We start from the raw sequence: 26,567 nt of genomic DNA, 5'->3' as shown, positions 1-26,567 counted from the left end.
TTTTTCATACCGTACATAAATAATCTCTTCATCAAATCAATTTATTATGCTAACCCAATCTAAAATGTCCTATTACCTTGGATAAATAATAAACTTATATATTCCTATACATTATAGTATATTCCTTCATCCATGCCTATTACAAAATCATCACTTTGTGCTGCTAACCGAAAGAAAATTACCCTTGGGGGAAATTTTTAATACAGAACAAAAAAGTTTACTGGTAACAGAATTTTTTAGGTTATAATTTAAGTAGTAATAAATAACTAAAGGATAATTATAAAAGACCAGTAAGTTTGTAAACTATTTGTATCCCTATAGAAAAGTGTAAAAATTGTTTTTTCTTGCTACATTCTCGGAAGCTTAATGAATATTTTCTTGTGTAACCAACAAAAAGTAAAACAAAAAACCTAATAGAATAGGTATTTACATGCATGTTTGTGCTTCGTAGTAGTTTACAAAACAATAATATAAGCTGTGCTAAATATACAGTTCGTGAAGAATATTTAACATGACGCAATTTCATAATCTTAAATGTTTTACACCTTTTTGGTATTAGGCAATATTTTTAATTATTTTCTAAAAATATATTTTTGTCGTTAGTTTTCATAATTTAACGCTATACATTTATTCTTTTTTAATAATATGAATATTTGCAGAAACCAGTACATGTTTAAATTTTTGGTAAAATTAAAATTGTTCACATTATGAAAGCTATTCTGGCAACAAAAGGAATTTTTTTTAAAAAAATTGGAATTGTTTTGCAGATGAAAAGGAAAACCGCTCTTGGGCGCACTACCAAAGTTCAATTAATATTTTTTAAAGAAACGGTAATGAAATATTGTAATCATGCAAAGATTTTAATTTTTTACTTTGTCCAAATAATTACTATAGTTAATATTCTTACACAAATTATGTACATTATTTTGACAAACATTTAAAATATAAAGGATATGTGTCTAACAGACAGGAGCTGCTGTTTACGATCTTTAATACATATATTGGTTCCCGGACAAAATATGTGTGTATCATTGCAATTTCTAACAATAGAGGAAAACGAACTAAGAATGAAGACAGAATTTCAAAAGATGTGTGCCATCTATCTGCCTACAATGGAAACACGTGATGGTCCAAATCTATGCCATTCCTGAACTTGTGTACTGATAGTTAATAAGAGCAGTACTAATTACAAAATAAATACTAGTAGTCTATGTATATTTGCAGAAGTGGTTGAATAGAAATTCACGCAAATCCTTGATGAGAATATTTAAGCGGTTACAATAAAAATTGGTCAAGTAAAATTTTGTGCTACAATTAATTTGTTAGATGTGGTTACACTAGGATATGTAACTATAAGCAATAATGAGAATATCTAAACAAAAGATAAAGATTTATGTGTTTCATTATGTTAAAAATGTTATAAAACAATGATTTTAATAAAAAATTCTTACTGGCAGTTTACCAGCACAATTTAGTTATATTTATGAATTACTTAACCATCAGAAGATAAGTCGACAATAGTTAATGTTATTATGTTTAACATTTTCTTTTAATTAATAAACATAAAAAGAATTCATATAAGTCTTATGATTCGAAATTATGCTTCTTTTATATCAAAACTAAACTTGTATTATAAATAGACTACTTTAATTGATGTTGTGTAATATACCAAAAACTTCTTTAATTCTGTACAATAAAAAAAAATGCAAATATACTTGCTCCTAAAAAAAAGTAAGCCTGTAAATTCACAATATCATCTAAATTACACATGGGTATACCATGCAGATGTTTCTTCAACCACATGTGTTCATTTTATAGTTAAATTATTATTGTTAGCTCTTAAAATTAAATTCTACAACTAGTAATGCTACTGAAATTATGAGACAATGTTTCAAGAAGTGAGGAAATATGGTGCAAAATAAAAGGCCTTGTAGCCACAATATTTTTTAGACTAAAATTATTTATGCACATTCAAATTAAACTGCTGATTTGACTTCAGATGCTAACTGTGAGAATATTGCTGCCATTGTTATATCATAATTATGAATAGTACACAATTATATAGTCTGTTATATGTCATATACACCATATCAATCAAACTTTGCTGCTACTTTAAAAATATTAATTTTTCACCACCAACCACAATTCATTACCATATAAATGTTTCAGTTATAATATAATAGAAAAAGTTAGTTAATCAAATATTGTATAGAAATTGATTTAAAATAACTAAATTATTTAAAGGTAAGAAAGATAGGTAATAATTATATAGGTGCAATAAAAACAAAAAAATATTAACATTTTATATTTGCAAGTTTTTACTTTTTTCAAGAATTTCTTTATAAGGAGGATTAATGGGTCCTTGCACAGGGTCTTTATATTCATATGTTGTCTGTCCTTCAAGAAGTAACGGATAAGATGTGTCTGAATCATAAGCACTTAAATCACCACAAACATTAAAAGGGACAATAAATCTGTTAGGACCAGTTAATTCATTAAAATCACAATATTTATGATCCAAAAGTGGATTAATCATGGTTGGTACAAAACCTGCAGGTGGCTTATAGTTTTGACAGACAACAAAAGCTTCAATACTAGAATTTCTTGAACTCCTTGGTTTTGAGACTGTGACCAATTCAAAAAATTGCTTTAATTGAGAGTATAAAAGTGTAACATCTTTTCCTCTAAAGATTTTGGCGACAAACACCCCCCCTGTTTTTAATACATGTGTTGTAATATTTAATGCAGCCAGAAGAAGCTGAGACTGAACATACTCATCAATATCATGTAATCCAGTCACATCTGGCGCTCCATCACACACAACTAAATCTGCCTGTGAACCTTCAAATTCCTTAATGATTTCGTGAGCTGTACTCAGTTTAGTAATATCACCTTGGATTTGCTTCACTCCAGGTAGAGCAGCCATAGCTTGCAAGTCTACAGCAACAATTTTTACATCCTCATTATTGACAGCATTTTCTCTTAATTTTTTTGTCAACACTTGGCTCCAACTACCAGGCGCTGCACAAAGATCAACTGCTCTCAATACACCATTAAATATATCGTATTCTTCATTGATTTGTAATAACTTAAATGCACTTCGGGCTCGCCAGCCTTCTTCTTTGGCTAACCTGTAATAGATATCCCTTTTGTCTTTAGATGTTTTTCCCATTATTAAAGTTTAAAAATATTGGTAATTTAATAAACAGAATGTTATTGAGGAATCTGACATTTAATGATTTTTTTCTATAAACTAAAAGCTGCAAAAATGCAGTCGTACAGCCAAATCAATACTAATATAAAAAGTATTTCAAAAAGTTTTAAAATTATACATTTTAATAATATACTGAAAAATTATTGTTTTGTAGCCAAAAAAAATTAAAATCTTTATAACAAAGTTTACCAAAAGCCTCTTACTTCTTGAAATCGTCTCTTGTCTATTAAACTTACCAGTCTAATTTAGATTTTCAGAAATAATACACTCGACAGCATATATAAAAAAAATGATAAAAATAGCAGCTAGTTAATATTAAAATGGATTAATATACACAACGTAACACACTTATTTAACAAATGTTGATAAGATTTGAATAAACGTAACAAAAATAACGCAATGAGTAAGTACCTACTCTATTTAGTCTTGATCTAACTTTTTAAATTAAGCATTATTCTAACCATTGGTTTTGAAAATTGTTACACTTTTTTTTTTGAAAATTGTTACACTTTCTTTCATTATATATCGGATTTTTTTATGGCCTCTGCCATTGGGGGCCTCTCGTACCCCTAACTTATTGGGATCAGGAACTTTATTATTCAATAATTTTTTCAGTATTTTCTTTATTAATCACTCTCTTCCACGCATCACAATATCTTCCATTCTTTACTTTCGTCCTTTTCGCTCTTTTATACCTTCTTTCTTTCCTCGCCTTTCTTCCATCATCTTCTTAATCTAAGGTGGCTAAGTACATTTATTTTATTTATTTATTTTGTTCTTTCATTTTATTTTTATCATTATTAATACATATCAATTCTATACATAATTTGACATACATTTCTATTTATTTTGTTGAAATCGTTTACATGCTTTTTTATTTCATTTCTTGTTTCTGTTCCTACTCGGTTTTATTCTTATCAATTGCATTGCCTGCCACCCTGCGAGCAAAGGACAGGAAGAATGGGCGAAAATTGTCGTCACCCATCATTAAGGCGATGTTCTCTACATTCACTTTTAGCTCTAACTATATATCGGATTAAAGTAATAGTAATAGTAGCAAGTCAAGAACAATGATAGGTTGAATGATTGATGATTAAGTCTAAATTCTGCCCTTTCTGGCACGGATGAATTGAAAAGTTAAATGGGTAATAAGTCCTAACAGAAATCCCCATTTAGGAACTCTTTGTCTGGTCGCACAAGATTCACTAAATACTCTGTCTTCTTAATGACCTGCTAGAAGCAAAAGGCCTAGCAAATTCATTATTGTACCAGCTGAATTGGTTAATCGGAATTCCTGTCGCATGTATCTCCCAAATTGTATAAAGTAACTGTACCTCCCAAAAATTTTGATAACTGAATGCAGACAGGTTTTAATCGGCGTGCAACAAGTCTGTCTGAGTAGCTACTTTTTTTAAAACCTCATTCTTTACGTTTTGTATGCTTTCCAGTTTCCCAGTACCAATAGACATCGCGAAATCAGTGTTAAACTATCGTAATGCTTGAGTTACTTCAGCGTAATCTTATTCAAAGTTATAGTTATAGTAACAACGTAATTCGACATTATCAATTTAACTTAAAAAAAATTGTGAACCCTTTCTTAATAATAATCTTTTTATTTAAAAAAGTAGAAGGGCTAAAAATTACAACTATTAAGATCGTCAATAACCTGGAAAACAATACACAATCAAAAAATAAGTTATTAGAAAAATTATAATTACATAATATTGCTCCATGTGTTCAATGCGGAATAAAAAAATTAAGTTTTTTTACTCTTTAGTTTAACTAAATATGTTCATATGTACATATTTTTATATACTCTAACATAAATGTCTACTCCTACACAAAACAGTAATGACCTTTTAGTTTTGTATTATAATACACAGAATGAATGGTTAAAGATATAAAAATCTTTAAAGATGTGAATGTATGCTGCCAATTTATGTTTGGTACAGCCTATACAAAGGATCATTGTTTCAGAAATGAATAAAAAACATAATAATGTAGTAAGATAACCTTCAAAATTAGAATTTTGATTTTGAATTAGATATGAAATTAATTATAGTTCATATCTGACTGCAGGCCTTGTATTGTCAGTTTTTGTCTTGTCGCATTCCAATAAAAAATATATAATGTATTTCAGAGTAATCACTTTATACAGAGTAATTGGAAAAAGGTGTAAAATCTTAAAAGCTTTTGGCTGACAAATGAACTATACATTCGCTACTTTAAAGTTTTTACACCTATAACTATTTATGTGATAAACGTTGCAGTTGAGTTTTGCATCATTCAGTCACTGTTTAATGATAGGTAGGAGAGGATCGCCGGACGTCTTAATTATGTTGCAGGTTCAGTTGTATGCTCGCGACCCGTTACTCGCGACATTAACTTCGTACGGTACTGTTGTGACTATAGTATAATATTAAATAATTGTTTGATGTGCTTTAGTGCCATAAATTTATATGGTGACTGACATTTATTGTAACTACGTTTTATAATGTTTATTAATATGTATTTCGATACAATAAAGAATATAGCAACTTATATTTTAAATGATTGGAAGTTGTTGTCATTTATTACTTTAGTATTTGCTGTATATTATTATGCTACGTATACATACCGATTTTTTGAAGATAAAGGTATCAGTTACATTAAGCCTACTATATTTGTGGGTAGTGTGTGGAAACGTGTCTCGAAACAGATGTCATTCCATGAATACCAATTATATGTGTACAATTATTTTAAAGGAAAACCCTACGGTGGTAAGTAACATTAAGCGTAATTAAATATATAAACTCATATAAATTAAATCTTAAACGTTATACTTCATTCTTTATTTATTACTTTCGCACGGTAAAATACCACTTGTGTAATGTTTTTAAAGATTTGAAGTGACTTATTTGAAAGAAAAAAAAGACTAATGTTATGGCTGTGGTATTTTACTGTTATAATTTGTATTTTAATAATAAATTTACTCATTGATAATTAAGACCGGTATTATTTCTGAATTCTTCGTCGTCGTTTCATTCCATAGACGCCCATTGCGAGGCAAAGACCTCCCCCAAAAATATCTATGGAGGGAAGTACAATTAATCGCCACGCTTGGCAGGCAGATTTGTAATCACAATGTTATATTATGGTACGTAGAGGACGCTGCTGCCCATCCTCTGGAAACTTATTTGTGAAAAGTAGCAATCCTGTACTACTAGGTTACCACTGCACAAAACTTTTAAATTATGAAAGAACGCTCTTTATAAGTCAACAAAACAATCTAAATTTTGAAGTTGCTACAATTTTATTATATTTTGTAATTCGGAGACAATGATACATTGCTAACGCGCTAATAATTATAAAAACCGCGAATTTTTACAAGTAACATACAGTTTCGTTTTAAACTATTTTGATTTTTTGAAAAAAGAAGGGCGAGCCATTACAAAGTTAAATTTTGAAAATAACATAAAATAATTTGCGTTTTGACGAATATATATTTTTTATTAAACAAAGGAAGAAATATAAATATACTGTTTGAAATACACATCGTCCAAGTTTACGGTAAAATTCTTCCAATTCACACTGAAGGTTTTTAAAAACACGCCCGCATATTCGAGCTGTTGAAACTGCCGTTATTTCTTCTAGATTGTTTTGATTTAATTTAACACGTGATTTAAAAGAGTGACCTAAGAGTGAGTTGATATAAACATAACAAAATCATAAAGGCGATAAATTTGTACCGCTTGGTGGCCACTCAGTGTCACTCCTCTCCGATATGCCTTTTATTTACGAATATATTTAGTAAAACTTCCATGCTGGAGTTAGATGTGTGACAAGAGGCCCGATCCTGCTGAATTGAAATCATGGAGTTGTACTCATTGAGCTTTTGAAGCTTATGATGCAATAATTTATTTAGAAACAAAAGTGTAATTTATTGTGTATTAATATCTGATGCATTTTTGCAGGCATATTTGAAGGACGTAGACCGACTCTGTATATCTTTGATCCAGAACTTATCAAAGCTGTAACAATCCGTGATTTTGAGCATTTCGTTGATCGGCTTTCATTAGAGAGTAATGAGCCAAGATATCTAAAACGTTTCCTACTAAACTTAACGGTATTTGTTTTTAGTACTACGTTTGTTTGTATTAATAAATGATTGTTATATTTATAAGTATTGCTTTTTCTAAAGGGAACAGAATGGAAAATGGTTCGCAGCGCTATTACACCGTCTTTCAGTTCTGCCCGTCTTAAAAACATGCTACCACTAATTCAGCAAAGTTCAGATCAAATGGTGAAATTTCTTCATCAATACGGTAAATTTTCTTTTATATTATATATAGCGTATTTGTACATGCCGATGCCAAGGATATCAAATGCAGTTAAATACCAAAGGGGCTTTTAAAGTAATTTAAATTTTAAAACAAATAAATTCACATTATTTCTAGCCCTCAATATACGATGAAGTAATTAAGTATCTAAAGGAAGTTTACCTTTTGAAATAAATAATATATACTAAACATCATTTTTTACAGATAACTGTGACGTTGAAATGAAAGATTTAATCGGACATTTTACATTGGAAGTAATAGGTTCATGTGCATTTGGCATCAAAACTGACGCCTTGACTGATGAAAACGCACATTTTGTTAAGGTATAAAATCTTCATCTTATTACGGCAAATTGAAATACGTTAAAATATTTATTTACACCTTGATAACCTATATTAAAACCTTAAAGCTACTTCCGATTTTTTTAACATAGAAACGAGACCACCAAAATTTCTTTTTAGGGGAAGTTAGTTCGAAGAAATAACATTATACATGAAGACTAGTTATGCCAACAGCTTCGCATTCTTATAACTCATTATAACTTTGCATTCGATCCAAAAACCAAGACTTGCAATAGCTAATATTACGAATAGAACATTCTCGATCAAATATTTAAAATTTCTTATTTAATACTTTTATCCACTGCAGTATATTACAGTACGTAAATTATGATATTTATTTACAGTTAGCTGAACAGTTTGGCTATTTATCCACCACTAGAAAGATAATATTGTTGGTTTTTGTCATGATTATGCCGAAAATGATGAAATATTTCAATTTATCATTTTTGAATCCGGAAGCCGCTGCGGAATTAGTGAAAATTTTAAAAATCACTAAAGCTGAAAGAAGAAAAGCCGAATCCAAGTAAGAATAATAACTGCGTATATGATAACCAGAGATATACAGGGTATTTCGTTATGATATGAAAGCTTTAAAAGCGTTAATGTATAGCTCATTTGCTGTTAATTAATGTATAGTACACCCTATCCAAAAGTCAAAGGTTTTAGGAATAATAAAGAACGCAATGACAATATTTATTATTATTTACTATCTCTGCAGACCGTATTGCCAGAAGTAATAGGCCTATCGTATTTCACTAGAAAAAATAAATAATTGTAACATATTTCAAAGTAATCACTTCATACAAAGTGTTTGACAAATGAACTTTAATATTTAATGGGATCAGGCGTTACCTTGCGGAAGTCCATCCTAAGTAAGAAAAGAATCAATATTTAGCCACTTCCGCACATGCAGTGGTAGTCGTGCAACAAAATGCACCGCCCGCCAGCCCGCTGATAAATGCGTATGCGTCAAACAATGCGAATCACACAACCGCCACCGCCAAAGTGCGTGAAGTGGCTAAATATTGGTTCTTTTCTTACTGACAAATGAGCTATTCAGTCACTCCTTTAAACCTTTTACACGTATGGTCAATGATTCTGTATAAATGATATTCTGATACATATTTACAAAGTTGAACCTTAACATTTTGAAATCCCTACCATAATATCTTATTAATAATAACTTTAGGCTTCTTTTTTCCAACTACCTGCTGTATGTACTGTTTATGTAAGAATAGACTTTGGAAAATAATCTACGTTATTGCGTAACATTATTGCACAATGCATTTGTTGTTAATTCTTCTAACACGCCAGTCTTAAAATAAGCAGTAAATTACAGACAAGGAGACTTCTTACAATTGATAATAGAAGCTGCGAACAAAGAAAAAGAGATAGCCGAAAAGACGAATGAGGTTATACGTAAGTATATTTGTTATACATCATATATATATCTTAATAATACACACTAAATTAACTGCACACAACTTGTTTGATAACAAATGAATTAAGGTTGTTATCTAAATGATAATAAATCACTTGTACCGCGCACTTTATCATCAACAGTATTGTAAGTACGATTAAACATTATTACATGCAATTATTGTTAATTACTCAATGTATTAAGTTTTAATATAAACCGTAAATGGTATATGTAATTAAGCAATCGTAACAAAACCGTTTATTCAATACTTTACAAGAAATTATTACTTCAACGTCTTATTTGGACATTTGGTCATCATTTATAATACACTGGCCACCGTTGAAGCAGTGGTTCGTTTCTTTCAGGCACCCTCGAGTATCGATGGACGACGTCATATCGTCGCTTTCCTAAGACTTGATACAGTGGTAGTACTATAAGCGCTTAGGTAGTTAAATCTTCTTGCTTAGCGGTCTCCTAAACCAAATGAATATCTTTCAGGATCCAGAGCTAAATTGATGTATACAGGTCCCGTTTCATCGCTCTTTCACCGCGACACTTGTAGAGCTGCAAATACAAAGGGGCAAAAAACCTTTATCAAATTTATTCGACGTGCAAATTCAACACTCCTGGCTTTCGTATCTAGGTTCATTTGCACAAAATCATGATTATGCCATTTAGCCGGTAAAAATTCACATATACACACAAATTCCTGTTTTGTGTGTATGTGTGGCTAAATACACAGGATTCTAATTCTTCCAATAATACAAGGCTCTCGGCCATCTGTTCTATATCTAATGAATTTTACAACCGATATTTATTTATATAGGTCTAACCGTTGTTCATAGGTGCATATGAATGGATTATTATCATTAATGACAAATCTATAGAATTCAACACTACATTTTAACAATCAATATTTAGTTGAAACAATTGATCACAAGAACGAACTAAAGGATTTATGGGATAAATTTATTCTTGCTCATATTTCTTAGTGGACTACAAAATGATTTCTATTCATAGTAATATTCTATATTCACTGGGCAAAGTTGATACCAGAAAATGCACAACTTATCACATTATTTAGTAATAACGTGTAAAAATGCTTTTACATGTGAGGAAAATTTCAATATTCATAAGTCGTTTTCACGGTGCGGACACTTTCCTTGGCACTTGTGTTGATTTTTCCTATTTACCTGCCTTCTATTTAAAAAAAATGTATCAAACACTTGTGAAGGTCGTAGACCCATATGTGAATGCCATAGATCGTAACATAATCGGATGATCATTTCGCTGATATGCTATATTTAAAATGTATTTACAATCTTTTGCGCCCAATATCAGTCACTTGCCTTATTCATTTGCTTACATAAATACGATTGTAAAAAAATAACCATTTAAAATTTGTGTCAATAATATTTCTTTTATTTTGACAGATTTGGACGAAGACACCATTGATGCGCAATCGTTTCTCTTCCTCATAGCTGGATATGAAACATCCAGCACACTTTTGTCCTTTGGAATTCACACACTGGCACTTAATCTAGATCTTCAAGAGAAACTCCGTAAACATATTTGTGAAATTACAGACGGAAAGGAAATTTCGTACGAGTTATTAACGGAACTCACATATCTTGAAGGATTTTTGTTAGGTACACTTACTTAATATATTTTGGTATTTTTAGCCTTACTGCTCCCGTAAATATTATTTGTTCTAGAACTTAGAACGTGTAACAAATCCGTTTTCAAAAAGTAAAAAAATTATAATTAATAAAGACAGGTTCGACAAAATAATTTAATTCCCATGAATAAATGCATTACCGTGCAAACCTAGGGTATTTACGAAATATGTTTTATCAAATAATTTAGCGTATTCTTGTCTTGATTCTGTCTTAAATGTAATGTGTATCTTTGTATATTTCTTGAACAAGATACATCAAAAAACCAAGCAGCAGCAAAAACATTGAAGAAAAACCATTTAGCGAGATTATGTTAAAAATAATAAAATAAGGTACATGTAGATACTTGGGCACCTTTTGAAAAAGGTACCTCGATGTAAACATGTTATTAATTTTTTTTTACAATAGTTACTCCACGGTCTTTCTTGTCTTCACTTAGTTTTGGTGTTTTTAAATTCTAGGCAGTTCATTTGTACATGTTAAAAAATTCTTTCGGGAAAAAAATCCTTAGTTTTACTTAAAAAGTTGCAGTAGTAGTCGCCTATCAGTCAATGCTGCACGAAAATTATTTATTTACATATTGCTCTTTTATTTCAGAAACATTACGATTGCACCCACCACTAGCTAGAGTAGAGAGGAAATGTAACAAGGATTATGTCCTGCCTGGGACTAATATTACAATAAAAAAAGGCGAAGTAATTGGTATTCCTATTTATGGCATTCATATGGATTCTGACATATATCCAGAACCAAATAAATTTAGGCCTGAGAGATTTATGGGAGAAGAAAAAAAGGATAGGCCTTCTCACTTATATTTGGCTTTTGGCGCTGGACCCAGAAACTGCATCGGTGAGGAAATTGTTATGTAAAACTTTATGGATAATCTGATTCTGTTATTTGAACGAAAATATTTGTATTATATGACTATATCTTGTTATATTTGGATACATATTTAGCCGAAGATGAAGTGTTGGATTGATCCAGAAATACACTTTTTCATTAAAAAAAATGGAGGATATATTAATCATCACTTCATACCATGCAATAAATTCTTTTATTGTCAAATTATTTCATTTTCCATAAATTATGAATTTTTATTCATGAAGAATTCGAATGAATATTGAGTTGTAATTTGGTTACATTTAAAAATATGGCTTTTGATATTAAAATGTTGGCTAGTGATGGAACTTATATTTGATCTCTGAACATATCACTAAATAACCATTATTGCATAAAAAGACACAATAAGCTAGCATTTTAATTTTCATATAATGTTTTTTTCTTATGTGGTCATCATCATTATCATTTCAGTCGTAAGACGTCCAATGCTGGACATGTGCCTCATGTATAATCAATAATATTCTGTAATTAAATATATGAGTGAATAACTAAAGAAGCTCCTTATATTTTCAGGAATGCGTTTCGCAATGATATCGGCAAAGATAGCGATGGTGTCGTTGTTGAAAAATTTTAAGTTTTCCGTATGTACCAAAACGGAGAATCCAGTAAAAATAGAAAAGCACTCAATGTTATTAAAACCTGCTTCGGGTTTGTGGGTGAAGTTAGAAAAATTATAATTGTTCATAATATATTTAAAAATAAAATGTTATTGATATTTTTTAAATTTACATTCAATGAATTAAATATCTCATTGAATTCTCTAAAACTCATTAATTTTACGGGAAATGGTATTATGTGTATAATGCGTTAATGTCAGGAACTCAATAATGATAAAAAATAAACGGTAAGATAAAATTTTATTTTTTGTGACATTGTTAGTTTTTAAAATACCGAAAATTAAACTAAGTATCAAATTATGTTTCATTTTTATTCAAGTCTCCTTGACAATATACATCCCTGTATGTTATAAAACCGTTGTTTGAAGTTTGGCCCATTGCTTTTTGAGGGTCTTTCACAGGCTTTCAACGCATCTACCGTTTCTTCGACATTTTGCATATGTATTCCATAAAGTATTTAGTTTATTTTTGAGAATAGATGTAACGCGCTTGGTGTAAATTGGGAACTGTAAGAAGGATGACCAAGCAATTCAACATACCTGCCATAGTTAAATACTTGGTTGTTAGTTTCGCTGAGTGCGCTCAGGCGTTATCCTGACGAAGGAACACCGCTGCCGTGGACGTTGTTCTCGAACTTTCTTCACAAAAACTGGAAAATAAATGCTGATGTACCTATGTCCTCTGTTGTTACTGTTTCTCAAGAACAATTGTTGCATCACGGCTTATTCTAATCAAGAACGATAATTACAAAATAAATATTACAAATTAATGTAAATCCCGAAAAGATTAATCATCAGTTCTTTTTCCGTGATTAATTTTTTTTTAATTATATTTAAACTTGCCAGTTGCAAAAACTTTCAATGTCACTACCATATACTTTAAAAAATGATACCCACAGTCTAATTCTTTAAATCAATCTATTAATTTTAAAAGATAGTTATGACAAACGATTAACTTCGAAGAGGTCAATCAGTAGTCTAACCGACATTTTCGTCAAAATTGATTTTCTGAATTAATAGAAAAAAATTAAATTATTGTAGCCACACCCAATACAAGCACAATCCGTTTCTTAATCTGCTACTGTAACAATAAGTTTTATTTCCAAAAAGACATTGGCATATTTAAGTAACGAAAATGCAAATGTCACCTGAAACACAAGTGTTTTCCCTTACACTGTAATTATTATATAACCAAGACCGGCCATAGTGGCAATCTATGATATATGGAGGGAGGGGGGCTATTCCTAGCATTAGGTTATTGGCTGATGATTCTATGTTGACGTAAAGAAAATTGAAGCATAACTTTGATAAATGTTTGCATACCATTGTTGTGATAAAGTTAATTAGTTTGTCTTAATAAATTTGGCAATAAAAAATCCTATGCTATTTTTGTAAATATCTTCAGCTATCCGTAGAACATCATTTTCGGGGCCAAAACGTTGTACCATGATTCTGTAATAAAAATGATTAAATTATTTGTGTGATCTAACAGAGAATTATGTTTGGTAGATGTATGTATTCAAGTCATAATATGAATATTTTATTCCATTATTTCATGCTTTGATATTTAATGAAGTAAATAATAATATTATTATCAATAATTTACTAATGACATAAGAATGTAGTATATGGTAATGATAAAAATAATATAAACAAAATTATACCTTTGTTCATCGTTCAACCCCAAATTAGCTAAACCTGGACCACCTAAAAGCGGTTCTGCAGGAACCAATTGCAGATTTGGATATTTTTCAAGCACCCATGCAACCATCATCTCATTTTCTTCTTCAATTATTGTACATGTACTGTAGACGAGAATTCCATTAACTTTTAGTACCTTAACAGCCTAGGAGTAAAATTTAATTAACATTATAATTTCTAAGAAAACATTCAAAAATTATAAATTGTCTTTACATGTATCAAGTACAATTATAATTCTTATATTCTTGTAAGTAATTGTGAAAACAACCAGATACTTACAGCATTAAATAATTTTCTTTGTACAAATTTGTATGATTGCAATATCTTCGGTGACATTTTATTCACTAATTGGGGTCTTTGTCCTAAACCACTACATGGAGCATCTAATAGCACTTTGTCAAAACTATTTAATGGAAATGGCGGCTGAATTACTTCTTCCTCTTGACTATCGAAATAACATTTCACAGAATCATAAGAAAATACTTTAACACAGTTTATTCCATGAGCTGTTAAATTCTTAATTATTCTATTAGTCTTATGATCAGACTTATCTATGGCATAAATTAAAGCCTGCAATAAAAAAATATCTGAATGAGGGCATTGATTATCTATTTTTGTGTAACATAAAGCTGTTCAATATTCACATTGTTATTTAATTGTAATTTCAGTGTACAAAACTGATTTTCCCAACTCAAACAATTGATATGATTATTTTCAATTTTATAAAAATATAATAGACGAAAAGCAATATCATTTTGTTACATAACTTTTTTTTTTAAATATGTACTGTATTTTTCAAGTACATATCTTAAAATTGTTATATTTTAGAATTAAAATCAAGTCCAAATAATGTTCATAAACAAGTACTGAATATATCAATCAGTACCAGGTCACCCAGTTGCATTATGAAATCCTCACGTGTAAACTTTTTAGCTTAGAGGTAAGCCTATTTTATTACAACATATGAAAAAACTTTAGAGGACATTCTGCATTAAACCGTGGAATTTCTTCTAAAGTATCTCTATTTCTAACTAAAGTATAATTTTAAACTACATTTAGCAATTTTTATTTATTTACACTTTATTGTACACCATAGACAATAACTAAAAAAGAAACAATTTATATAGGGATTTAAGAGGTGGTGTTATTTTGCTCAAGACAATCTCTACCGGACAACCTTTGGGTGGAGAAGAAAGACATGAAGGAGAGGGAAGTTTAGGGTATACATACATTACTATACACAAAAATATATATACATATTGCTCAAATTGTTGATGGAATATATGAATACTTGTATGCATATTTGTATGTATATTTATCTTTCTATCTATCTTCTTATCTTTGTATGTATATTCAATAATGGCAGTTTGTCAGATATTGTTACTAAAAATATTTACATATAAAATGAATATTTTATTATATACCAAGGATTAATATGTTAAATTTTAAAAATAACATTTACCTTATTATCTGACATCTCGCCTAAATGTGTAGTTTTATTACCAGGTGCTGCACACATATCAAGAATATACTCATTAGGCTTAGCATTTATAACCCAACCAACAACTATTGATGGCAAATTTTGTAATAAAATATGACCTTCAGGATAGATTTCCTCATTAATAACTGGTAAGTTTGAAGCGGGCAACAACATTCTAACAGCTATGCCTCTGAAATATAGTAAAATAAGGAAATTTAACATAGCTATAATTACCTAAATATAGTGAGTTTATCTGTTCAACATCAAAATGAAATGTCTTATTATTATTGGTTGTTAACAAGGTAATTTAGCATAGTTTAATTAGTTCCAGTGAATTCAATTGCTGGTAACATTACATAATTATTTTATTAATACTAGCACAACCTATGATAACCAATTAATTCTTATTAATATATATCCTATAATACATAAATTGATTCAAATTAATATGTAAGTTGCATACCTAGGTTGGGCACCATTTTCAAATAAATGATACCTTTGCATTTTTAAAAAACCTGTTCCTATATAAAGTTTTCTGCCCTCATATTTTACTTTAAGACCTCTTTTGCACTGACCATCTAAATCGGCATATACATCAACCCTTTCTTCTAATTTAATATCTGAAATATTAAATTATATTTAAGCCAGAAAATTTTTAAGTTTTTTATGAGCTTTTGAACTGTTTTTCTTTAACAAATGTAAAAAAAGTTTTAGGTTTAGTTAAGATATTTCTTAATTTTTAGTTGAAATTACTATGTATCTGAAAATCAATATTAAAGAGTGCAGGTACTAGTTTGGAATAGCAGTAGGATGGGAGATGGATATTGTGTAGTAGTGTTCTCAAATATTACATATTGTGTATATCAATGAAGTATATCAATTACACATTCTATTTAACCCATCATATGCAGATAACAAAGATTTTAACTTACTGCTTGGAAGACCTAAAACACCAGGTGCAAACACATGTGCTCCTTTTAGTACAGCAGCCGCACATAAGACATCAACAATTACTTCATTGCCACTCTTTTCTACAACTAAATCATTTGGCCATTTTTCAACAACTAAACAATCTTCTCTCAGAATATAGATATTAGGTATTACTTTAATTCCTAATTCTTGACTTTGCTGTAATATATATTTATTAATTGCAGTTTAAAAATAGCAATGCATATAATAACTTCAAATTTTCCTAAAACGGTTATGCATTTTCTCAAATTTCCATTGCTACGTAAAACATTTCTTCCATTTCTAAGCTAGTTAATCTTAACCAATTTTGTGATAAGTTGTAGGGAATTTCAAATAGTAAGATACATTTATGTTGAGGACTAAAATAGAAATGTGTAAAGTAATAGATTTTTCTAAATAGAATGACAAACAAGACAAGTATTTACCGGATAATAAATGATTTGAATTCATAACAGAGCCGTGCTACAATGGATATGTTGATTACCTAGAAACTCGAGGAAATCATTAACATCGTAATTATAGTCAAAGGTAAAAGCGAAAATTGATTAATTACATGTGATCATTACAATTATGTATGGTCATTAGCTTAAATTAACGTTATGTTAGTTTGTAACGCACCACCTACTTTTACCTAGTTACTTCTTTGTTGATATTCAACTCTACGTTTGTACTGTAATGTCAGCGAACCAGAATTCTGTAATTGCATAGCAGTGGTTCCTATCTAGATAGCTTACTTTAAAAGATTCATCTCCAGTAAATGTAATATTATAAGTTGGGATATAGTATTTAGCATTTTACAGTTGCATTAAACGTAATATTATTAATTTTCATTGATTCGTTCATATGAAAAAAATTGCTTCGTTTAACCTATTTTAATCAATTATATTTCACTTACAGTTTCTAAATAGGTTTTTAAAAATGTTATATCAAATTTCTTTAACTTATTGATTCTAAACGTTGTAATATTTGGGCTATTAGTTAGCCAATCTTGCAAATTAACCATTATTTATGAAAATTGAGTTTAAACTAACAATTCAAATAATCTTTGACATATTTCGCGAACATGTGTATATATTGTCTACCGTGAAATGTCAAACAATTATAAAATTTTTAGAAATGGTAAACAAATCAACAAAAAAGTATTTGATTGTACTCAGAAATTATTATTGATCCATCTTATACTTGATCTCATATTTTATGCTTTGTTTTAACTTCTTCTTTTCTAACACAATGATAACCTCAATATTATGTTATTTCGAATTTTTTACCATTAAATTAAAATTTAAATATTTGTGTACTTTTTCTTCACATTTCTCCTAAAATGTTTCTGGTTCCCTTAAGAATTAGGAAGTGACTTTTTAACACAGTTTTTTTTGTTACTGTGTATAAGATCTTTGCAATGATAAATAATTTTATGAGTATTCAATTGAAGGAACCGTAATTATAGTTTTCAAAAATATGTGCAAAGCCTTTGAAAATGGTACATACTCATTTTGTTGAAAATATCAAATGTCCATTTGTTTATCGTAGAAATATTACTCTGTAATAATATTATTAAATACTACTCAATACACCTCTACCATTTATTACAGCTTATATGAGCAGCAATTATTAGCATATTTTTTTTTAAATAATAGAACATCAAGTAGTTATTAGCTTTTGGATAAACCCAATACGTGGAAATAAAGCGTAGATAAAACCTGCCAGCTAGGCAATGTTTGGTCGTATTATACTTCAGTGAAAGTAACTTTATTATAAAAACCGCTCAAGCCAGTATGTCACCGTTTAGGTCTAAGTTTCCTCTCGATTCTTCTTAAACATAGTCAATCTATTGGGCATCTGCCTGAATAACGAAATCTCTTAGATTGGTACTAAAATTAACGGCCGCATCTGAGACTGCCGAAAGTGCCCAAGAATTAATTATCTAATAAAGAGGTTTAGGTTAAACGCTCTAAGCGCTCCATAAAACAAAATGCTAACGGGCAAACAGCTGCGACGAAAAATATTGATAAATATTTTATAACGCACACTCAATTTAAAATACTGCGGAATAAATTTTAAATATCTGGGAATTAGAAGTAGTATAGTAATTAAATTAATTCTCTTTGATATTCTTAATTAAGATAGTTCTAAGCTCTAAAAGAAAACTAAATCTGATTATTATTTTATTTATTAGGGTTTTAATTATTGAAAACAGGATCAACGAGTCTGTATTATATTTTAAAGGCAAATGTTTGTTGCGTTAATTACGTTATCATTAAAATTAAACTTTATTTTAACACTTATTTAAATATTTGTGTTAAAAAAAAGAAATAACTGTCTGCAGAAACAGAATATCGCCAATATCTGTATTGCAATATAAAAATTGTTTGAATAGAATATTGAAATTGGGAAATACGTTTATTATAAGTACTTTATAATATTAAATAGAAAACTTATTTACATTTTTCAATAAGTAACATGTTACCTACTCCTATTTCGATACTGGCCACTTTTTCACCAATACGTGGCATAGGCACGAACAACTTCCACGTTCGCCGCCATTTTGACATCCAAGGGATTGTAGAGACTTTATTGGATTGTAACGTTTTCCGTCATATTTCATATATTTGCTTGTGAATAAGTAAGTATTTTGTAAAATTCATAATTAACTGCAAAATCTATATTACTGTGAAGGCATAATTATTGTTAGTAATTATGATAAATCCTGGGTGGTGACCGCAGTGGAGGTATCAACAGCGGTGTCAATCTTTGTCTGAAAGTTTTCTTAAAATTTATTTGTGTGTAATGTATTACCTTCATTAGTTTTTGTGTATTTTCCATTTGTAACTTTAAAATTGTATTCGAAGAATTTCTGTACAACAAATCCACATCTTATTAGTCGGACTTGCCATGTCATTATCATTGATTAAAAGTAACGCAGCCTGACGGATGAGTCAGAGAGAATACATTTAATACTTTAATTTACGTTTTTCAGACGACTTAAAAAGCTGCAAAATGGGGAATATGTTTGCAAATTTATTTAAAGGCCTATTTGGCAAAAAAGAAATGAGAATATTGATGGTGGGTCTCGACGCTGCTGGTAAAACTACAATTCTATATAAACTTAAATTAGGCGAAATTGTTACTACAATCCCTACTATTGGTAAGTATTTATTTTGATATTTTTTTTTATTTTGAAACTATTATGTAAAGGCCTTTAACCTTTTGTGTGTGTGTCACATATATTCTATTTTATTAACTTAAGTTATTATTCTACCAAACTGGTTTTTAAATTTAACATATATTAACAATAATCGATTTATTTCCGCATTATATGGTACTAGTTTTCATTTCAATTTTAAATAGATAATTTTCTTAACCTTAGTTATTATATTATTCATTATTGAAAATTCTCATGTTTTTTTACTTCACTTTTAAAAAACAATAATGATTATATATTATTAATAACTGCTGATATTTTATTTCTTAAACTTTAAATAAATCTAACTACATAACATTTTCAATTATCTTGGCTTATGATTCACCAGTATTGTTCTGATAATTTATAACTTTATTATACTGTTGTTGGTACCTACTTTAGTTTAAAATGTTCTTATATTCCAGGATTTAATGTTGAAACTGTAGAGTACAAAAACATCAGTTTCACTGTGTGGGATGTTGGTGGCCAAGACAAAATTAGACCCTTGTGGAGGCATTACTTCCAAAATACACAGGTAAATAAATATTAACACTCTATTACGTAATGAGAAATTAAGAATACTCATCATCATGTTTCTTCATACTTATGTGCAACTGAGTGATAGATTGAATTAACATATGTTAGATTGTTGATTTAGTTATTATGATTTATTATCTTGGAGGCATATAATTTTCTTTTACTCATTTAATAAATTATTTTTTATAATATTGTGATAAAAATTGAAAAAGATTGTTGATTTGTATCATTTTCTTTTTTTTTAAACTTTCACTTTGGTGTCCCGATTTGTAGATTTATTTTGATTATTATCACTTTAAATACTAGTGTTTCTGTATTTTTTAGAGTAATAATGGTAGTTGTGTTTCTGTATTTTTTATAGTAATAATGGTAGTTGTGTTTCTGGATTTTTTATAGCAATAATGTAGTTTATATAAAAGCTTCAAGTGTTAGAAATTTGTGATGCAAAAGAAGTGTTGATATTTCTTGTATACACTAGGGCTGGGTTTTTTTACTGAATTTTTCAATATGTTAATTTTAACAAAATATTTCCATTATTTATAGTTGTTCGTCTCTTCTTTTTTCATGAATTCTCATCAAATTTACCCTACCTAATTATATTTTAAAATATTTTATTGCTCAACATTGTCTGCCAAGTAATATATATATATATATATATATATATATATATATATATATATATATATATATATATATATATATTGTTCCTCAAGACTAGCTTTTAGAAAATTAATGATAGGTTTTTTTTTATTTATAAACTTTGGTTGTTACAGTATTATAATATTTGTTTAGTATTACATGTATTATAATTTCACACAAAAGTTTTATTTACAATATTTGTATATTTATTGGAACCAAATTTACAAATAATTTAAAATAATTATTACTGGACTTTGTATTTCCTTACAAACTTGGTCTGATAATATGTTACATACATGCTTATTAATGTTTTCATTTTTTATGTTTGTTTTTTGTGTTTGGATACTTTTTTTCTGCCATTAAAATTTACAACAGTACTTAGAAATTTCTATTGAAACAAGATTTCAGTTTTGTTAAATAAGCAAATTAAATAAGTCTTTCCCTAAAATAATGAAAATAAATTAGGATTCTAAAACTTTTTTTGACATCTTGATATTTTGTCTAAAGTATCATCATAAGTTCAGATTTTATTACCATTTAAGTTTAAAAGATTTCAAATGTCTTTCAATACTTACTAACCTTTAGATACATTATGAAATGTTGTCTTCATAATGTTGCTAACGGTGCATCATTGTCTTGTTGATTAAAAGTTTTCTAACAAAAGTCTATTACGCTACTGTTTATATTTTACTATAATGTGTTCTGTTTTAGGGTCTTATCTTCGTAGTAGACAGTAATGATCGGGAGCGTATCGGCGAGGCGCGTGAAGAACTCATGCGAATGTTAAGTGAAGATGAGCTACGGGATGCTGTACTATTGATTTTTGCAAACAAACAGGTAAGGCTTTAGTGTTGTTAATTTTTCTTAAATATATCTCGGTGCTAATGGCATCTTGGCATGCATTAGACCTGTTATACATTTTTTATTACTTTTTGTTTATGTTCTATTTTATTGCAGTAAATAAAACAAATAGTAATATATACACAATATTCACAAAATTATACCAAAAAACATACCCAACTTCTAGATATAAGTACTTAATGTTCACTACACATAAAATAGTTTCTGTTTATCATTTCAATAAAGAAAATCATTTCTTCTTCAAAACCTATTACTAAAATCACATCTTGAACTTAAAAGTATTTCAATAACACTGGATGTGAGTTTTTAAATATTCGTCCTGGGTTTGATACTGCTTACCCTGGCACTCAATATTAGTTTCACATTAATGTATGAGATATTGATAGTTAGATATATATGAGTAGTTTTTTGTAATACTAACATTTGATCATACCTGGTGTTAAGTGTGGGCTAAGTGGGCTGTTCAGAAGTGAAACATTTATTAGGCTTATGACCAGCCCTATAGTTTTATGTAATCCTAACTTATGCCTTTGATTTGTTTAGTTTAAATGTCAGTATATATAGTTTGAAAGAGGTAACTTGCAAATACTGGCTTAAACATTAATGAAACTTAATTAAAGGAAAAAAACAATGTTAATAATTTAAGTTTATTATATACTTCAGGTTGATAGGATGTATAATGTTTAAAAAACAGTTTATTTACCTACAGGTAGTAAAGCATAGTTTCAAATTTATTAATTAAATTAATTGCATATAAAAAATTAATGCTCAGTGACTTATGGTTTATGCTATGAAACCGTTAAGGATTTCTTTGGTGGCTAAAAGTCACTATGTTTCTTGGAGTTTTTTTACATGGGTATAGAAAGTGCGGAGAGACATTCATTTACTTCTTTATAACTTCCTTTTTTTTTTTTCTTATGTTTTTGTGATATCATATGATGTTTATCCCTGCCTAGGATCTGCCAAACGCAATGAATGCAGCTGAAATAACAGACAAGCTGGGTCTGCACTCGTTGCGTAATCGCAACTGGTACATCCAGGCGACGTGCGCCACTTCAGGTGACGGTCTGTACGAGGGACTTGATTGGCTGTCCAATCAGCTGAAGAATGCCAACCGCTAACCATATGTGCGCTATCAACACAGAAAAATCTGATTACTGAAAGAGACTATGGTTTAAGATATGTTAACTTTATTTGCTATAAATGAATACAATGTATTATGTGCGGATTCATATTTGTAATGATGCGTCACACGGCGACCGAACTCGCATCGCATTCTCTCTAAACTTTTATGTACTACAAAGTTTTTAATTTCAAGTAATGTTAAAACTTAATCCCATGAATTATAAAAATGGAAAATATATAATAGTGTACAAACCTTCTCCCGGATAATCAAGTCATGCTGTACTTAGCACAGGTATGGAGTCCACATTTGGGATGCGTTGTTTGTTCGATCTCTGATGACGTGGAACAAAATGGCGTGTAAAGTTCTGCAGGATAACATTTTTGTTTATAATTATCACTAAAAGCTAAAACAGTGGTTCAGTGTACACTTACAGAGTTAACGCGCATTGTGATGTGGATAGGTTCGTAGCTGATTCGTGATATAAAGAATCACAGCATAACATGTTTTATATGTATACTATAATGTGGAATAAGTTGTCGTAATAAAGTATTTAAAGTTAATTCACAAATACGACTTTAATTCAACATTATTCTGTTAGTTTTCTTAGCAAACATTAGTGACTAATACACTGCTAGCAGTAGTTTTTTTCGCAGAATACCCTTTTTCTAACATACCAGCTAAAAGCCAAATTACATTTGCCGCATGTGGTATTTTTCATTTGGTCCATCTGCTGTGCTATGTTCTGTATGGTGTCATGAGTAGAATTTGTATGGTAAAAGAAGAATCTGCCTCTTGATTCACTTTGTTTTGCAATCATTCTTCGAGTGGAGTATTTCATGTATTATATTTAAGCCTCGTGAGGTAAGCTATTTGGCTGTGTGCCTCTTTCACATTGCATCGGGAGGACAGTGACAACATGTGGCCAAGTGCCGTGTTCATTTGCTCTAGACAATAGGTTGTAACCTATTCACTTTGCACTGTGCCTCCCGACAATTAGCTCCTTATCATGTCTAATTCTCTCATCCCTATTGTATGAAAAGCTTAAAATATTCTGTGCATATTTCAATTATTATTTGAATGACTTACTGTAATATGATAGTTTATTTTTTACGGAAGTTAAGTAGGTAGTATAAGCTGTTATGTATTTTTCAGAAACATTTCATATCGCTAACTCTCCTGTAATTGGGCGGCTTGTTGTGATGGACCTGCATTTATAGTTGATTTCTCATGACGATCCTACTTTTAGTTTTAGGTATTTTAATATGTATTAAACAATTACAACCATGGTGTCTGCGCAGGAAGTGTTTCTTTGTGCAGAGGAACTGCTCAGGGCTCTGATGTTCTTTGGTCATACACAATTAATTATAACTTAGCGTTTTATAATGATTTAGAAGAAATTGTTATGACATTATTCAAGGATAATATGAGTGTGGGAAGTGCGATGGATCGTTTTTTTTATTTTCATGGAAATAAAAGAGATTATTAAGAAAGCGAAATGTGACATTCCGGTTTGTCTTATGCTGTATTATGGAATAAAATATCCTCACCGATTTTAGTTTTTTTCTGAACAATTCACCTCTAGATTTCAATGAATAAATATTGCAATAAAACAACCACATGAATATGATTAGGTTTTAGCTAAGTATAGTATGTTAAATTCACTTAGGCCACTGATTTATGGAATATAGTTAATAGGAATCATAAATTTTACTGATCTCCCAATTCTTGTCTAAATTGGAGCTTTATTTACTTGTAACCGCTGAATATAGTGGTTATTAGGTGTGCCAAACAGTTAAAAATTAATTCTGTTCACGTTCATCACCGAGATCACCTATGTCCACCTATCTGTAGTACACAGCTAATGCTGTATTGTTGTGAAAGCTGGTAGAGTGTGTGATTATTGCGCTAATTAGTTCGAGCATCGACTTAATATTTCGAGTACCTTAAGGCGACGAACGCTAATGCGTTGCGTAAAATTTTGTTAAATAAGTCTGATTATTGCACATTCTGCTACCGAGTAGTAGTAACAGAAAGAAAAAATACGGAGATACCTTCAAAAATAGTTTTTCCCGACGATATTTGCCTCTATTATTTTGCGTTGCAACACGATCATGTATAAGAATAATTTTTCCAGATAATTGAGTTTTTTTGGTTATTTTATTAAAGCCTGGCATATTTAAAATCAGTTTTAAAATAAAACGTATTTAATTGCATTTTATTAATTCTTACATACAATATTTATTTATAAGTATGGGTTCTAATTTTTGATTGAAGATAACACAAGAAATATTTAGAATATTTATTTGTGTCAACAAAGGCAACATTGAATAAAAAAAAAATTAAAAATTAAGTGTAACTATGGCGATGAGTATAAGAGGACAAGATTGTTTATACGGGTATGGTCGCGTGTGTAAGAATATATGCATTTAAGTTCGGCATTCGTTACATTATTTAAATACTAATACTTAAATTTGTATGTAATGATATTTTGTTATGAATACTTACATAAATCCACTGAAGGAAATTTATCTTTAGATAATATAAAACAAAAAGAGTGAAAAGTAGCATAAGTCAGTCAGCATATCGATTTTTTTACATAGAGAATCAATATGGGTAGGTTGCTATTTTTCAGATTTTTATTACTTATGTATTATTTACTTTATTTTTAATGTATAGAGAATAGGTAATATTTGACGTTTAAAAAATTAGATAATTTTGATAATTGCATATTCTCGATATGATGTGGTTCAAATAATATATTATTATACTCTGTATGTATGTGGTCTGTATGTGGTCAAGGTCGCGAGATTTTGCTGGATGCGGGCAGCACTTGATCGGTTATTATCGCGATATTTGGGAAAGGCTTAAATCTTGCAGTGGGCGTGTTTTAGCTGACATGATGATGATACTCTGTATACAGAAACCGTAATTATTTATATCTAATGTTTTTTGTCACCGATATGTAAGGTTAAGATTAATGAACACAAAAATATTACATCAAATCTAAATAATGAAGGAGTGTAGTACGGAAATAAGTTTCGTTCTTAAACAAGTGATAATGTGACGCTGCCCCCGAGATAATTAATGGGATGACGCAAAGCTTAAAGTTGCAATCACACTAATAGCTTTGAAGACGCATTTTAAGGTTTATAACTGGCAGGCGTCATACTTTGTTGTATAGTGAACTCGGGTTTATCAAAAACAACAGATAATACATACGACGCGACTTTCTTCGAGGTGATTGATTGACACTTACCATGTTCGCCGTTTTGAAAAATGCAATGTATAAAACATTGCCGAACTAAGTTGTCTTTCAAATGCTTTGAATTACATGTTGATTTCTTTTTTAATACAAAAATAAGTGCGAAATTATATAGTGTATTTTACATAAATACCATTATGTTAATTTATTTTGCTAGGTAGTCTAATGTATAACTTTTAAATTTCACTTTTGTATTTTTAAATTTAGAAAATTTTTAAAAAGTTAAGTCGATGAATATTGCAAAGAACATTATGCCTATTAAGAATTTTTATTATTAAAGCAAAATTTTTCAAATTGAGAACTTTATGAAATTGTTAAAAATATA

General features: G+C 29.5%; 4 protein-coding genes across 4 annotated transcripts; 2 read left to right on the top strand and 2 right to left on the bottom strand.

The window, feature by feature from the left end:
• Nucleotides 1-2,286: 2,286 nt before the first annotated feature.
• On the bottom strand, nt 2,287-3,219 carry Trm7-32 (tRNA methyltransferase 7-32). Its single transcript, XM_068777378.1, has one exon. The coding sequence runs from the start codon at nt 3,170-3,172 to the stop codon at nt 2,303-2,305; it is 870 nt and encodes a 289-aa protein (XP_068633479.1). The 5' UTR covers nt 3,173-3,219; the 3' UTR covers nt 2,287-2,302.
• A 2,308-nt stretch (nt 3,220-5,527) lies between these two features.
• LOC137933217 (cytochrome P450 9e2-like) lies at nt 5,528-12,784 on the top strand. The gene is made up of 9 exons (XM_068777072.1): nt 5,528-5,973; nt 7,168-7,319; nt 7,395-7,518; nt 7,738-7,856; nt 8,219-8,397; nt 9,214-9,293; nt 10,728-10,943; nt 11,568-11,819; nt 12,384-12,784. Exons 1-9 carry the CDS (start codon nt 5,709-5,711, stop codon nt 12,545-12,547), a joined length of 1,551 nt encoding a protein of 516 aa, XP_068633173.1. The 5' UTR covers nt 5,528-5,708; the 3' UTR covers nt 12,548-12,784.
• On the bottom strand, nt 12,721-17,639 carry LOC137933218 (tRNA (cytosine(72)-C(5))-methyltransferase NSUN6). Its single transcript, XM_068777073.1, has 8 exons — nt 17,532-17,639; nt 16,600-16,795; nt 16,131-16,287; nt 15,650-15,857; nt 14,467-14,757; nt 14,151-14,332; nt 13,810-13,938; nt 12,721-13,136 (listed from the first exon to the last, which is right to left on the bottom strand). The coding sequence occupies exons 1-7, from the start codon at nt 17,637-17,639 to the stop codon at nt 13,830-13,832; spliced, it is 1,251 nt and encodes a 416-aa protein (XP_068633174.1). The 3' UTR covers nt 12,721-13,136; nt 13,810-13,829.
• A 1,503-nt stretch (nt 17,640-19,142) lies between these two features.
• Arf1 (ADP-ribosylation factor 1) lies at nt 19,143-24,530 on the top strand. Its single transcript, XM_068777074.1, has 5 exons — nt 19,143-19,259; nt 19,614-19,781; nt 20,243-20,352; nt 21,705-21,830; nt 22,811-24,530. The coding sequence occupies exons 2-5, from the start codon at nt 19,634-19,636 to the stop codon at nt 22,973-22,975; spliced, it is 549 nt and encodes a 182-aa protein (XP_068633175.1). The 5' UTR covers nt 19,143-19,259; nt 19,614-19,633; the 3' UTR covers nt 22,976-24,530.
• Nucleotides 24,531-26,567: the final 2,037 nt, after the last annotated feature.

This window comes from Battus philenor, unplaced genomic scaffold (genome assembly GCF_028537555.1).
Source record: "Battus philenor isolate CCGP_79_NKW_IND1 unplaced genomic scaffold, ilBatPhil1.0.hap1 SCAF_13, whole genome shotgun sequence".
Lineage (NCBI taxonomy): Eukaryota > Metazoa > Arthropoda > Insecta > Lepidoptera > Papilionidae > Battus > Battus philenor.
This window is presented reverse-complemented; position numbering and strand designations above follow the sequence as displayed.